The sequence below is a fragment of the Oncorhynchus nerka genome, linkage group LG18 (assembly GCF_034236695.1).
Source record: "Oncorhynchus nerka isolate Pitt River linkage group LG18, Oner_Uvic_2.0, whole genome shotgun sequence".
Classification (NCBI taxonomy): Eukaryota; Metazoa; Chordata; class Actinopteri; order Salmoniformes; family Salmonidae; genus Oncorhynchus; species Oncorhynchus nerka.
The window spans coordinates 59,342,503-59,358,182 of NC_088413.1; the positions used below are offsets into that span (position 1 = coordinate 59,342,503).

The following is a 15,680-nucleotide window of genomic DNA, read 5'->3' on the forward strand; positions in this document are numbered from 1 at the left end:
TCTGAAGCAACATCAACCCATTGGCTGCATTCTATCACGTGTGTGGATCTGAAAATGGCGTCTCCAAATGGAGGTAAATTCTAATTTCGTTGTTGAGTGTATAAATTGACATCTTGATACCGAGATGCTAATGTACCAGTATGCTTCGTATTTCTATTTGCTGAAACATTCTGAGTTCATATGTTGTACAAATAATGTCTCACGTTTTTCACCAGGCTATGCTCACACAACAGGTTATGTCAGACAAACCAAAACAAGCCTGCTAGCAATGCCCTTCTTCCTACTTGATAACTATGCAGTTTGTCTTATTAGCCATCTCGGCCTATCCAATTTAACAGTAACGGCAATTTTAATGGACACTGCCATAGCTAGGTGGTCAGCAAAGGAACAGTAGCTGTAATGACTAATTCATGTGCATGCTAGTAGCTAGCTACAGACCGTACGCCAAATAATGTGATATAACCAAAGATTGGGTGTCCAATACTGGGCGTTACAAGAAAGCCCCATACAAACCACCACCAATAGATTTGTCAACTAATATGTTCTTGGCAATGCTTTCTAAGTTATTGATTCTGTGAAAAAAGTACCTATCTTAGCAATGTCCGTTTCCAGTTGCTCAAAGATCATCCATGTTTTGTACCTTGCGAGGGAGTCCCTCTCTGTTTTAGCTGCTGCACATCTAGCATTTCCCAACATCTTTGCAGGAAATCTATGTGATGACAGTGCATCACAAAGTGTGACCAAAACACAAGGTCTTCACACATGCAAGTGGCGTATCTCACTCGATGCTAAACATGGATTTAATATCTGAGTTTTTGCCGGATTTTGTAGAACCACCTGTATGGAGGTACATTTGTGTCTTTTCCATACACCTGCAACTGGAAATGGACATTTCTAAGATACTAGTAAGTTCTTGATTCAGTGAAAAAAATTAAGGCAATAACTGGTTAGTTGAACAAAAAGGTCTGTCTAGCTATAGAATGTAGACACCAGTAGTTGGAACTGGTTCAGGGAACAGAACCGAAAATAAAACAATTTTGAGGAACAGAACTGAGAACGAAAGTAATCTATACTGTTCCGGAACGAACCAGTTCTTACCGTTATTTTACATTTTCCAGTCCCACAAAAAAACGCAACAAGGCGCCAATACATAGTCCTCACTGTTACTCAGAAATGTATTCCAGTGTCTGCCTGCCAGCAGAACATCTTTGCCAGTTTTTGTGTAGACTACCTTCCCCTCCCTCCGAAGCATGCATAGTCTAATGTAGCTACTGACATTACGTGCATGATTTAGAAATTAGGGAGATATTTTTTAATTAGAGAACAATGGCTTAACATTTTCAATGTCAGTTAAGGATACTATAGTTATCACGTTTCACATTGGATTTATTAACTACAAAAACGTAAGACGTCTTATTTTAATTCTGGTGCCACTCTGCTCACACAAGTTTGTCTGGTCTAGCGGTCAAACTCTAGGCAGCATTGTGTGTAATGTAATGGAACTGAGAGTCATGATCAAGAGCTAGCTCTGGTCCAAAGTTAGTTAAGCCAACTCTCTGAAGTTCAAAGACATTCAAAGTTCCTTCATAGAAGCTGCTCCTCCGTAGGTATAATTCTGTGGGCCTAATTCAGACAATGCATGTCATAAAAACAAGATGCCCAGTGCTCACCTGCAAAATTTCAGTCGCATGTCGCACCCTACACTACACTTGTCTGTCCAATGCATGTACATAGCTTTCCCGCTCCATAGCAAGCAGCTCTATCCATTGGTGAACTAATTTAATGTCGTTTTCAGAGGACTAAAAAGGAACAGAAAGGAACGATATAAACCGTTACTTCTTTGGGGTTCGAAACGGGTCAGAACTTTATTTTGCTGGTCGGACCAGTGGAACGGAATGAAAACAATAATGGTTCTGTTCAGAACTAAACTATTGGAAAATAATTCCGGTTCCAACCCCTGGTAGAGCCTTAACAAAGCCTGCACTCAAACTCACTACATGGAGAAGAAAGGATTATGGCTCCTTTCATAACAGTATGTTAAATTCAAACCCAAATCCCTAATTACTTATACTAAATGAGCCCTGTTAATGTAGCAAGCAAGCGCAATGACTCAGCGTGAACAGCACTTAGCTAAAGGCTGCTCTTTCACATTTATTAGTGTTGAATCGGTTGATGACGACTAAAATACATTTTCCCCCTTTGTAAGGTGATGATTTTGAGTCCTCTCTGCTGAGTTTTGAGAAGCTGGATAGAGCATCTCCTGACCTATGGCCAGAGCAACGTAAGTTTGTCTTCTCCTCTGTGTTCGCTTCATAAAGCCTATCATTTCAATTTACTCATTCCTGATTCTGATTCTCACACAGTGCCAGGAGTTGCAGAATTTGCTGCATCTTGCAAAAATGTGAGTGTTTTCCCAAGATCTATAGCTAGCGTTGATAAATGAATAGACCTACATGGCTGAGAGAATGCACATTCTTCTTATTATTTTTTGTCTTGCAGCCAATTACCAATTCTCCACCCAAATGGATGGCTGAACTGGAGAGTGAGGACATTGAAATGTTAAAAGGTAAAGTACAGTAGTGTCATATGGTACACTTACTGTTGAGCATTGCCTACCTGTGAAAATAGACTAATAAGTATTCACTGACTGTACTCCAACTCTATTCCTCCCACAGAGCTGGGGAGTCTGACCACAGCAAACCTGATGGAGAAGGTCAAAGGGCTACAGAACCTGGCCTACCAGCTGGGCCTTGAGGAGTGTAAGTATACACACATGATACACATACACACTCACAACCAGTTGGGGACCAGAGCCCTGCACGAGCATATATTTTAAGGCCTACCCATGCCCGTGATACTCAGGCCCTACCCTACCCGGGCCCGATTGCTTCTGCCAAATTTAAGGCCCTGCCCGAAATTAGAAATAGTTTCCTCCGTTAGTAAATCCATAACTTTCTCACTGCGCGCTGCTCAATCTGCATGCGCTCTGCTCTGCTGGATCTGTGAGTATCCATAGCAACGGCTCCGCTTGAGCTGCTCTGCTCATTGACGAGACATATATAGAGAGCGGTTAGCTACTTTTCATCACTCTAAACTCTTACAAAACTCAATGAACTTGATTATTTTCTGTGAAATAATCTCTCTCGTTTTATATTTGACGAGGTTGAAGCGCTTCTGACACCATGTTGTGATCTTAGTCAGATACTGTTGACTGTACTGCGCAGCAGAGCACAAGGAAATGACTCCGCTTCAAAATGTTGATGATCAATTTCGTGATGCCCTGCCCGTACCCTAGTTATTGATGATAAAACAGCCCTAACCAAGGCCCATCAGGCTCGGGTCGTGTAGCAGAGCTCTAGTTGTCATTCCATAGGCAACCTCTAGATGGTGCTGCTAGCCTTATGGCCAATTTATGTCTGAACAGTCAAGGAACATCTCAAGTATTTGCTACAATCATTCAACTCATTTTACATTTCACGAAGTAGACACCGCTTATTAAGATTCAATGTATTTCTACTCTTTCTGAATATTGTTATGACTTAGACAGAAATAGATTGTAAATGGAGAGTATTAGTGATTCGTCATGAAATCCAGACAAAAAAATAACGTGATTTTTGTAATTTTCACAAAATGTGATCCATAGAATAGTCCATTGGAGGATGGATTGTTGAGATATATTTGACATTTGTATCTAAAAGCTTAATTGAGAAATAATTAAAGTTGGCATATTTATGACAATTTAGCCTTAACCAAAGACTCCATCATTGTTCATCTTTCATCAGATGCTACAAAGCAACAAAAAAATTGTCATTTTAAGCTTTACCGCTTGCTCTGTAATATTTTGATTTAAATATATATATTTTTTATGAATATTGAAACTTCTAAACATGAAAATATATTTTTTTAAATATTTAAATATAATGCCTTCAGAAAGTATTCATACCCCTTGAGTTATTTTACATTTTGTTGTTACAGCCTGAGTTTTTTATTTATTTTTTAAGTCAGCCATCTACAGTACTCACAATACCTCATAATGACAAAGTGAAAACATGTTTTTAGATTTTTTTGTTGTTGCATGTTTTGGAAATTAAATACAGAAATGTCTCATTTAAATAAGTATTCACCCCTGAGTCAATACATGTTAGAATCACATTTGGCAGCGAATACAGCTGTAAGTCTTTCTGGGTAAGTCTCTAAGAACTTTGTACAACTGTATTGTACAATATTTGCACATTATTCATTTTTTTATTCTTCATGCTCTGTGAAGTTGGTTTTTGACCATTGCTAGACAACAAGTCTTGTCATAGATGTTCAAGCCTATTTAACTAAAAACAGTAACTAGGACACTCAGGAACATTCAAAGTCGTCTTGGTAAGAAACTCCAGTGAATATTTGACCTTGTGTTTTAGGTTATTGTCCTGCTGAAAGGTGAATTTATCTCCCAGTGTGTTGGAAAGCAGACTGAACCAGGATGTTGCCTGTGCTTAGCTCTATTCTGTTTATTTTTTATCAACAACAAAAAAAACTCCCTTGCCGATGACAAGCATACCCTTAACATGATGCAGCCTTCACCATGCTTGAAAATATGAAGAGTATTTCAACACAACATTTTGTAATCAGGGTATAAAAGTTTATTTATTTGCCATATTTTGCCACAAGGACAAATGTCCTTTGTTTCTCTTTGTCATTTAGGTTAATATTGTTTAGTAACTACAATATTGCCCTCATGGTGAAATCCCTGAGTGGTTTTCTTCCTCTCCTGCACTTGAGTTAGGCAGGACGCCTGTATCTTTGCTGTGACTGGTTGTGTTGATACACCACCATGTCATTAATAACAACATGCTCAAAGGACTATTCAATGTCTGCTTTTTACATTTTGACTCAAGACATTTCAGCTTTTCATTATTAATTCATTTGTAAAAATGTCTAAAAACATAATTCCTCTTTGACATTATGGGATATTGTGTGTAGGCCAGTGACATAAAATCTCAATTTAATCCATTTTAATTTCAGGCTGTAACACAACACAATTTGGAAAAACTCAAGGGGTGTAAATACTTTCTGAAGGTACTGTAATATCTGCTAGTTTAAAGTTATGGCTATTTTATAGAGAGAAATTGGCAGTAGTAGGCAATCACAGCCCTCCTTTTACTTGTATCATTGCACGTCAGCAGAGGGCAACCATTTTGAATGCATTTTCACATTAAAGGGTAGTTAGCATAAACTTAGCCACATGTAACAAATGGATTTACATTAGTATACGCATCAACATTTCCAATGCAAAGTTACACCTCACTTTTCAAAACTTGTTTTGTTATTAAATAAAATGGATGAGAATTCCGAAATCATGACGGAAACATTTTTGCGGGATGTGAAGGTATATGGAGGACCCGGCAAGCCAGCCTATTCCCTATAATGTAAACTCCAGCAGAAATTACTTCAAATGTATAACTTAAAATTAAACCAAATCGTTTGCACTCATGACTACGGGTTTCAATTTAATTTTCAGCCAATTTACAAGTAAATACTTGGATTTATTGTTACAAATCAGCTTCCTAGGTTGCCAGCCAACTAGCCTGCTAACATTAGCCCTACTTGCATGCTAAAGTTAACCCTACCAGCCTGCTAAGCACTTCATGAGTCAGCCACTTGCTATCAACACCAACTTACAGCTACATTAAAGTACTGGAGTGACTGCGGTTCCGACATGCCGTAGCTACTGATACAAATATTTCTGCGCAGGTGCAGGAATTTGTTTTACTTAGCTGCTGCACACTGCTGCCAATGTAACTTCTGCTCTGTGCTCCCACTGTTCCGCTGCCACTTCCATGGAGGGGGAAACTTCATGTTGTGCACTAAAGATATGGTCGAAATGTTCCAACTATGCATTCCATGCCTCAAGCGCGATTTCATGTTTTTTTTTCAGTAGGGGTGTTAAGCTACATGCAACTATCATGTTGTACACCAAAGACGTGTGCAAAGCTCAAGGCAAGGGCGGCTACTTTGAAGAATATAAAATATGTTTTGATTTGCTGAACACTTTTTTTGCTTAATACATGATTCCATATGTGTTGTTTCATAGTTTTGATGTCTTCACTATTATTCTATGATGTAGAAAATGAGTAGATGTGTCCAAACGGTTGACTGGTACTGTAACTCAGTGTAAAACTGCAGCAATTCAACATTGCATTTAGAAGTCTGGTAATGTAGTGGCAGGTCTCACATAACACAACAAGTATTGAAGCATGTGATGGATGCAAAATGTGGATTGACAGATTTTCTGCATCCATTGTCTTAATCCATAAAGTGTGGATTAGAGAGATGTAGCCTAGCTAAGTGCTCCTTTTTTTTCCTAAAAGGAATATGGGTACTTAGCTCGCTATGGACAAGCACACCATGCACAAACCCAGAAACAAAACGCTGTGACAGAGATTTGATACAGACTTAAATCATTTCCTCTCAAAGTATTTTTTTTGCTGCCAAAATTAAAGTATCGTTGAATTCTAACTATGCATTTAACATTGGCTGCACTCGTTCTGCACACACTCTTGTTGTAGAATAGAGCACTCCCTTAAATCTATGCTCTCTGGGTGGAGTTCTACCTTAAATCTGGACTGGATTTAGCCTCCATTCAATGCTTAAACAGAAACTGTAATCTTGTACAGTGAGGATGAGGAACCCTCTGCCCCCCTTTGTGATTCAGGGAGATGTAGAGCATGTTGGTTATGCAGAGGGGGTGCAGGGCTGATAGGTCCCGCTCCACAGCGAGCTCACCGCTGATTTGTCAAATTCCATAAAGACAGAATGATTAAAGTAGACTCATTCTGGAAAGGATTATTGCAAACATGATTTGTCTGGGCTTTGCCCTGCTCGCTCATAGAAATGAGAGAGATATTTTTGTTTAACGGCAACGTTTATGTTGATCAAGCAAGCTACCTCGAGATATAGTGCATGACTTGACCGCTTGAGTGACAATGAATTGCCTCAAAGTGCACGTAGACTTGGTGGGGATGACAAAAGCAATGACACTGCTCGAATGTCTCATTATTATGCAGCAGGCATTATGAAAGCTCAGATTAGTGTCATTGATTTCAGCATAGCTGTAGATAACACATTTTATCTGCTTATTCCAGGCTCATATTTACAGGTCAGGATCCGCTCTGTCTACCACACATATTATAGCTAAATATTATAACTAAATACAAATGAAACAAGCTGATCATACAGTCTGATCCAGGGTCTGTGGGACCAGTCTCACCCAAACGTGATGAGCTTCATTTACAGGAAAATGACGCTATCTGATGTTCCTCACATTTTTCAGATCAGCTTGTCTCTTGCCCTGAGCATGCAGTGATCTGTTAATGTTCTTTCATTTGATTAAATGCTTCATGTTGTCTACCATACGACATATTTGTTAGTTATAAAGATGTTAGCAGCCATAAAGGAAGAAGGAAGGGATGTTGTCTTTGCAACCATGTCATGTACCTCGGGATGAAGTAACACAATGATGGTTATTATCGGTCTCAGAGCATCTTGTATTGATGCCTTTTTAATGTGCTCTGGTTTAATTTTCTTGTTTTCCCGGCTGTCAGAGGAGGCCTTGTAAATCTCAGCTACTTTTTCATGTTTGTTTCCTCAGAGAACACAAACCAGGGCAGGGGACACAATTTACTACCCCCCTTTAAACATGTGGCCCATTAAACTGAGCTGGTTAATGGGCAGAGAATAATCAGCCAGTGAAATTACCCACCTTGATGCCTGTGGAGGAAGGGGAAGGGCCAGACGTAGACACCTCTGACCTAAAGGACACTGATTTCACCTGAACCTTCAGAAGGACTTGGAACACCAGCCTAATGTCATGTAAAATGGCTAAATGTAGCCTAATCTTTGGAGATCCAAAGGCAGAATACCTGTAGAACAGAGGCCCCAAGTGTGGAAGGCAAGTGGAGCAGCACTGCATGTATAATGGGGCAAAAAAGTATTTAGTCAGCCACCAATTGTGTAAGTTCTCCCACTTAAAAAGATGAGAGGCCTGTAATTTTCATCATAGGTACACTTCAACTATGACAGACAAAATAAGAAGAAAAAAAATCCAGAAAATCACATTGTAGGATTTTTTATGAATTTATTTGCAAATTATGGTGGGAAATAAGTATTTGGTCACCTACAAACAAGCTAAATTTCTGTCTCTCACAGACCTGTAACTTCTTCTTTAAGAGGCTCCTCTGTCCTCCACTCGTTACCTGTATTAATGGCACCTGTTTGAACTTGTTATCAGTATAAAAGACAGCTGTCCACAACCTCAAACAGTCACACTCCAAACTCCACTATGGCCAAGACCAAAGAGCTGTCAAAGGACACCAGAAACAAAATGGTAGACCTGCACCAGGCTGGGAAGACTGAATCTGCAATAGGTAAGCAGCTTGGTTTGAAGAAATCAACTGTGGGAGCAATTATTAGGAAATGGAAGACATATAAGACCACTGATAATCTCCCTCGATCTGGGGCTCAACTCGTCGTGTTTGGAGGACAAAGAATGCTGAGTGGCATCCAAAGAACACCATACCTACTGTGAAGCATGGGGGTGGAAACATCATGCTTTGGGGCTGTTTTTCTGCAAAGGGACCAGGACAACTGATCCGTGTTAAGGAAAGAATGAATGGGGCCATGTATCGTGAGATTTTGAGTGAAAACCTACTTCCATCAGCAAGGGCATTGAAGATGAAACGTGGCTGGTTCTTTCAGCATGACAATGATCCCAAACACACCGCTCGGGCAACGAAGGAGTGGCTTCGTAAGAAGCATTTCAAGGTCCTGGAGTGGCCTAGCCAGTCTCTAGATCTCAACCCCATAGAAAATCTTTGGAGGGAGTTGAAAGTCCGTGTTGCCCAGCAACAGCCCCAAAACATCACTGCTCTAGAGGAGATCTGCATGGAGGATTGGGCCAAAATACCAGCAACAGTGTGTGAAAACCTTGTGAAGACTTACAGAAAACGTTTGACCTCTGTCATTGCCAGCAAAGGGTATATAACAAAGTATTGAGATAAACTTTTGTTATTGACCAAATACTTATTTTCCACCATAATTTGCAAATAAATTCATTAAAAATCCTACAAAGTGATTTTCGGGATTTTTTTTCTCATTTTATCTGTCATAGTTGAAGTGTACCTATGATGAAAATTACAGGCCTCTCTCATCTTTTTAAGTGGGAGAACTTGCACAATTGGTGGCTGACTAAATACCTTTTTGCCCCACTGTGTATTATGCATGCACATATGTGTTTGTATGGGCGTGTGTGGCAGGCCCCATTCCCCCCCCCCACACACCCGATGGCTGTGTGATGCTGCCACAGTGTTCCCCAGGGGGGACCTGGCGCATGCCTCCTCCCCAGACCCCAGCTGCTGCCTCGACCTGTGATGAATGCCCCTGTTGTGGGCCGCTGAGCTCGGCATCAGGCCCTGGGTCCCAGGAGAGTGCTGACTACTGTGATAAGTGCTGTTATTGGAGGTAATTGAAAGGGGATTGGTCCTGAGGGACAGGCCTCAGGCTGCTGCTCTAACACACTTGTAGGTTTCACTGATCCCCACCACCACCGGCTGACTGGACTGACTGAGACTTGGCTCCTTGCTAATGCAGTAATATCTTTAACTATGATGTGGCCAAATATGGAGCCAAGCAGCTTCCCTATGCAGAGACCGTTTACTGTAGACTGATATCATTTTTTCTGTATAATTCTTTAGAGTCAGATGATGAGGACAAGTACTGTACAGAACCAGCCTCCTGATTTTTCACTGCAATGGATTTATTGTAGGAAATAGATTCAGATTTAAGTAAAATTTGGCACATTATTTTTTTTTTGTGCGTGTTAAAATTTCTAAATGGTTTGAAACAGAATTAAAAAAGATTTTCATGCAGGAATAAAAGTGAATATTTGCAAATTGGCTATTAACTTCACCTATACAATATCATATGCCTAGGACTATACATCCCTTTCAGAAGGGTACATAAAACATTGGCAAGTCAAATTCAAGGACTTTCAGGAACTTTTTTAAGCAGTTCATTGAAGGACCTCTGTTATAGAATTGTAAAGACAGAATTTAATAATATAGACCCCCCCCCCCCCCAAAAGAAAAGCATTTAAGAAAAAATATTTGGGGGGGGGGGGGTCTTGCCAATGCATTGATTTTCAAATTATTATTACATTCTAAAATATGTGAGGATAATGTGGACATTACCTGACTAAATAGATTGGATGGCCATTTTTCTGTAGCCTATGTGGCCGACGCAGGCACACATAATAAAGCCATGAATAGCGATAGCATTCATCTCACCGTTTGAATCTCACCATCTCTGTTTTTATCATGAGAAAGTGAGCAAAAAACAGGTTCCTTTTTTATTGGAAGAATTTGTCAATCAATTGAAGTGGCAGGAAACAAACGAAAGTGGCCACATCTCACAAAAACGGATAAAATTGAGCTCATGGAAAATTATAAGGGAGCAGGAGAACTTATGAATTGGCTACAATATGTACAAGGACTTTTCAAGCACCAAATTGATTAAATGTCTGATTTTCAAGGTGGGCCTATTCAAATACTTGAATTTCTGACCTCCAAATTAAAGTTCAAGTAGGCTCCTTCAAGCCCCTTGTACTGTTTAAAATTGCAGGTGTAACATGGAAAACAAAATGTATTTCTCATGTTATTGCATTACCAAGTTATATTGTGAGTAAGCCCACTGGGGTATGTAATTTGTCATTATATCCAGAATAATTAATAGGAATAGCGTTGGGTGTTGCGCAAAGGCCAATCTTACACAATTGAGCGCAGTAGACTCGGTGTCCAATCCGAGGCACAAAAATACATGAAAACATGAACTCATTACCTTAATACTTTCTCTGTTCAATCTAACGAGACCCCTGCTCTAAATCAAGCAGACAACAACAGATTACCAACATCATTTCGCTAGGGATTTTAGATCCAGCGTGAATCCAAGCACAACTGTCTTCACCAGCAACAAGTGACACACAAATGATTCCTTGCAAACTCCTTTTTTTCCAGCACTTGAGCTGTTGTTGCATGGCATGCGCTATCACAACAGCTGTTTGTCACTTGACTGTCCTTCCCTCATGGATCAGATGATGATGTGTGAAAATATCATGGTGTAACTAATCAGCTGGACACCAACTGCCCATCGAATAAGTGTTATACATAATTATTGAAGAACCACGTTAATGACAGTATTGATTTAGGTTTTATGTATCAAGGTAAGGTGACACTTTCGGTTAGAAGCATGCGATTTTGCAATCTCATACATCATTTTTGATTTGTGTGCCCATGAAAACTGTTTTCACCCCGTAACATAAGGAGACACGAAATGTTACCTAGTTACACTGCATTTCTGCGATCTCTATACAAAAAACTGTCTGACAGCTAGATTCAGGATTCTTACAGGGTTCAAGTTCAATATCTAATTTAACTGATTCATACTTATTATATAATGACAACTTGCACTGCCATAAAAGCAAGGACAGAAAAGTAACGTTTTGTCACACAATTTTTTGACAAATCCGTCAAGACACCAACCATGATAAAGGGTTAAACAGGTTTTAAATCAACTCGTGAATTTGATTGAATATAGCTGTGTTCTCCCCGTATATCTTCATGTAATGAGATTTAAAAAATGGCAGATTATTATCAATGACTTATCAGCTGTAACAAGTTGTCTAGTGTAGGAAATCCTCACTGGTGCACTAGTTTATATAAAGATCCATTTGCATGTCAAAGTGCTTAAAGTGCATATTAGTCTAAGATCTTGTTAATTTTGAAGTATTGCACTTGAATAAAATACTTTCTGTCTCTGGTTTTTCCTTTTGGCTGCCTGTAGCTGTGGACAGAGGGGTGGGGTTGCAATTTGGTGTGGAGTGGATGGAAAGAGTCTGATGTGATTTTAGTCGCCTTCTGCAGAACTCTGCACAGGTGGACAGATGACAGGTCTTGCTGCTGCAACATTATTTTACAGCAAGACCTGCCAATCTTCCTCAATGAGGCTGTCATAATCATCCAGGTAATCCTCCAGGTTTGGTTTGATACAAGGGAACGCCAGTCAAGACCGGTCCTGCTTAGTATTGGCTGGCGGTGACAAAGAGCTGTCCTGGTCTAAACACCACTGTGCTGCCACCACAGTACAGCCAGGATGACCTCTACATCCCTGCCTATGTGGAGTTGAGGCTGAAGGTCAGTACTGACAGCTCCTAATGGCCCAGCATCAATCTCCTTCCTATTAAGAGGCCAGGGCTGCTGAATATGATTGCATTCACACTGGCCCATGGTGCTAATGTGCCTTCATCAATCCATCAGGGCGGCCTGAGCGACCGCGGGGCGGGCCGTTATGAAGTTCTGCTCCCTGACAACCTCTGAATGAGGAACAGGGGACCCACCCCCTCCTCTCCTCCTCTGTCCTCCTCTCCGCACCGGCCTACTTTATGAGCTCATAGTGGAGATAAATAGCAAGGCCCACCCGCTGGAGAATTCTCCGTGGTGAAGACGCCATTAGATATGGCGTGATGGGAAACTGAAACGAGTCAAACGATGATGTGTGTTGATAAGTTTTCTGTATATTTTTTTGCTATTTGAGATACATACTTTGGGGGAAATGTTGTTTGGCTTGAGGAAATTAAATTGCTGGTATGAGAAAATTGTCCCTAAAAGAAACATTTCTGTTTAGCAAAATATGTACCAAGTTAATCCAGAAGCCTCAAACCAGTGTTGCATGGTTAACGCAGTTAACGGGGCGGCAGGGTAGCCTAGTGGTTAGAGCGTTGGACTAGTAACCGAAAGGTTGCAAGTTCGAATCCCCAAGCTGACAAGGTACAAATCTGTCGTTCTGCCCCTGAACAGGCAGTTAACCCTAGGCCGTCATTGAAAATAAGAATTTGTTCTTAACTGACTTGCCTGGTTAAATAAAGGTAAAAAATAAAAACACACAGTTTAGTTTCCTGACTTTGTTTAGTGCAGCTGTTGAAGCATGTAGCGACAGTCAGTGCTGAATCGTAATCATACAATCAGAATTGTGGTTCATCAAACTCTTAATTCTTCAGTTCACTTTTAGCAATTTTGAATGTTCAACTATTACACTAAGATTGTCTAAACAGCCTAGAATCTATGGTGAGGTGCCCTCTGTATCAGTGGTGAAGGTGTGTATCATGGTAGAGGGAAAGAGAGCTGCACATACCGCCTGTTCTTCAGCCCTGCCTGCCTGCCGCCTCCCTGAGCAGATCGGAAATGACACCTCATTTCCATAAACGCATTAGGAATTCATTGGATTTTCTTTCCCAGCTAATCATAGTGGCGGTGTAAAACCTTTTAGGCATTTTAATGAATGAATTTTGACTGATTGCCTATTAATAAGGACACCTCTTGAACAGGGATAGGCTATGGCATGGGTGGGGAGGTGTAGATGTGTTTGTTTGTGCGAGCGTGTGTGTCTCAGTGCACACAGGCAGGAATATATTGGAGGGAGAGAAGAGGGGGGAGAGGAGCGCTCTCGGTTGGGACATAAAGAGGAACCAGTGGCTCCCCTGGGAAATCACTGGCTGTGTCTGCATCTTAAATATCCCTGTGAAGTATCAATAAGTAGGTAATTGAATTGTGAACACAAACATGAGCGTCAGGTGTAGGCTATGTTTTGCGAGGCGGGTGTGTATATGGGAAGGGGGGGGGGGGAGTGAATGTGTTAATGGGGGAAGGAGGGGTTTGTGGGGGGTGTCATCCCCAGGTCCCAGGGGAAGTGGACAGTGAGAATGGATGTTAAATCCATTAAGTAAAGCTTACAACCAGTAATAGCTGAGTGGCACTTAAAGATGGGCAGCAGGGGTCAGATTAGTCTGCTTGAGTCTTAATGATAGTGAATTGTGGAAGTCGGGGCTGGAGGCTGGGACGCCAGTTAACCCAGGTGGTCATCTGTCTCTAGGACTAACAGGGGCCTGGCTGGCACCTCTGGCGTGTGCCTGGAGAGGTGAAGCGGCTTCACCATGATTACTACCATTCTACACAAGGGGGGAGTTGATGTGACAATGACACCCAGATCATCCACTCCAAATGGTAGGAAGGTGACACATTTAGGCTATACATTTACATTGGGATTAATGCTATTTTGAGAAGTGCTTGTGGACGAATATTGTATTCAGTATTGGATATTCATTTGGTTGAGGGGGACATTTTGTCATTTTATTTCCCATCAGTCCCACATTGTGATGGCATCCCCAGGCCAGCCCAGCCAGTGCTAAATGATAATTAGAGCTCAACTAATCAACAGGGTGAAGACATGGCCCTCACAATCCATAAGGTGTTATTTAGTATGGCTGGCAGCTGTAACAAGTCACTGATAAATAAGTATAGAATTAGTGATTGACCTTTGTAATCAACTAAACACATCTCTAACTCCCTCTAATCAGTATTGATTGCCCCTGCTGTGTAACAGCGTCTATGTGTGGGCATGTGCACATGCATCTGTGTGTGTGTGGGGGGTGTCTGCGATCTATGTTGGTGTCTTCCACTCCGTGTGTGAGAGTCCAGTTGCCTGAGGGTGGCTGACCGGCTGATCATTTCTCTTCCCGCTTTTAATATTTATCTTACAATGCAAATCATTCGAGTTTCTATGTGACAGAGGCGGATGCTAAACTGAACCCGTAATTAATGAGTGGCTCAGAGGGGTTAGTCTTCATCAAGGGGGGGGTCTACAGCCACAGACCAGGCTGCCCTAATTTATTGTTGGGGGGATCGAGAGAGATACGGAGGGAGAGGGCCACCAGTCTCTCCCATTAGTAGGCCTCTCCAGAAACCAGTGGTCCATTTAACACGCTCTTAGCAGAGTGATCAGAAAGATAAACTGGGATTAGGAGACCAATGACTCAATAGTATTCTCTAAAGCAGGGGTATTTAACTGTTAGGGTGTTTTCACATCTAGTCCTCAGTCCTCTTTAATGTGAACTCGGAAAAAAAAAAAAAAGCAAAATAACTCTGTTCTCTTTGTATTCACACTGCCCTTGCATTTGCATGAGGACTCAACTCTTTTGCCAGTTCACTTCACCTTTTTTGAAGTCTGAGTCCTCTTTGCATTCAAATTGGTATGTCCTGCAAGGAACCAAGATATTTTTCCAACATTCACTCAATGCACTCTGGGTAAAAGTACAGGACAAGCCATTCCATCAGAACGTGTTATCGGACAGCTAGATAGACCAACATTTTGTAAACTAATTGATTTAGTTAAAAAAAACATTATTGTATTCAGAAGATAATATTAACATGTAAATATCATTGATAACAGATTAAATAGCAGAATCATTTACTGGAGATTAAATAATGCTGTAGGCCTACCTGAAAATTGTGCACCCAATGTAAGCTACTGCCCCTTTAAGAGATGGAATGAATTTTGTACCTTATGTTTTGATGATCAGCAACTATGTTGTTGTCTTCTCACACCATTCAAACCCCACAATTGAATAATCAGTTTATGAATCTCTCTTCAAATCAAATTTTATTTGTCACATACACATGGTTAGCAGATGTTAACGCGAGTGTAGCGAAATGCTTGTGCTTCTAGTTCTGACAATGCAGTAATAACCAACAAGTAATCTAGCTAACAATTCCAAAACTACTACCTTATAGACACAAGTGTAAGGG

General features: G+C 40.8%; 1 protein-coding gene across 3 annotated transcripts in view; it reads left to right on the plus strand.

Annotated features, from left to right (window-relative positions):
* Positions 1–15,680, plus strand: part of LOC115146237 (protein lin-52 homolog) — a 33,382-nt gene continuing 17,702 nt past the window's right edge. Inside the window, exons 1-6 of one of the 3 annotated variants that reach the window (XM_029688196.2) lie at positions 1–73; positions 2,207–2,281; positions 2,364–2,401; positions 2,500–2,566; positions 2,676–2,759; positions 11,058–12,912. In XM_029688196.2, the coding sequence (XP_029544056.1) occupies positions 55–73; positions 2,207–2,281; positions 2,364–2,401; positions 2,500–2,566; positions 2,676–2,759; positions 11,058–11,164 (390 nt within the window). In that variant the 5' untranslated portion in view covers positions 1–54 and the 3' untranslated portion in view covers positions 11,165–12,912. Of the gene's footprint in view, positions 74–2,206; positions 2,282–2,363; positions 2,402–2,499; positions 2,567–2,675; positions 2,760–4,409; positions 5,478–11,057; positions 12,913–15,680 lie in introns of those variants that run through there. The other 2 variants (XM_065004239.1, XM_029688197.2) reach the window with 2 other exon arrangements.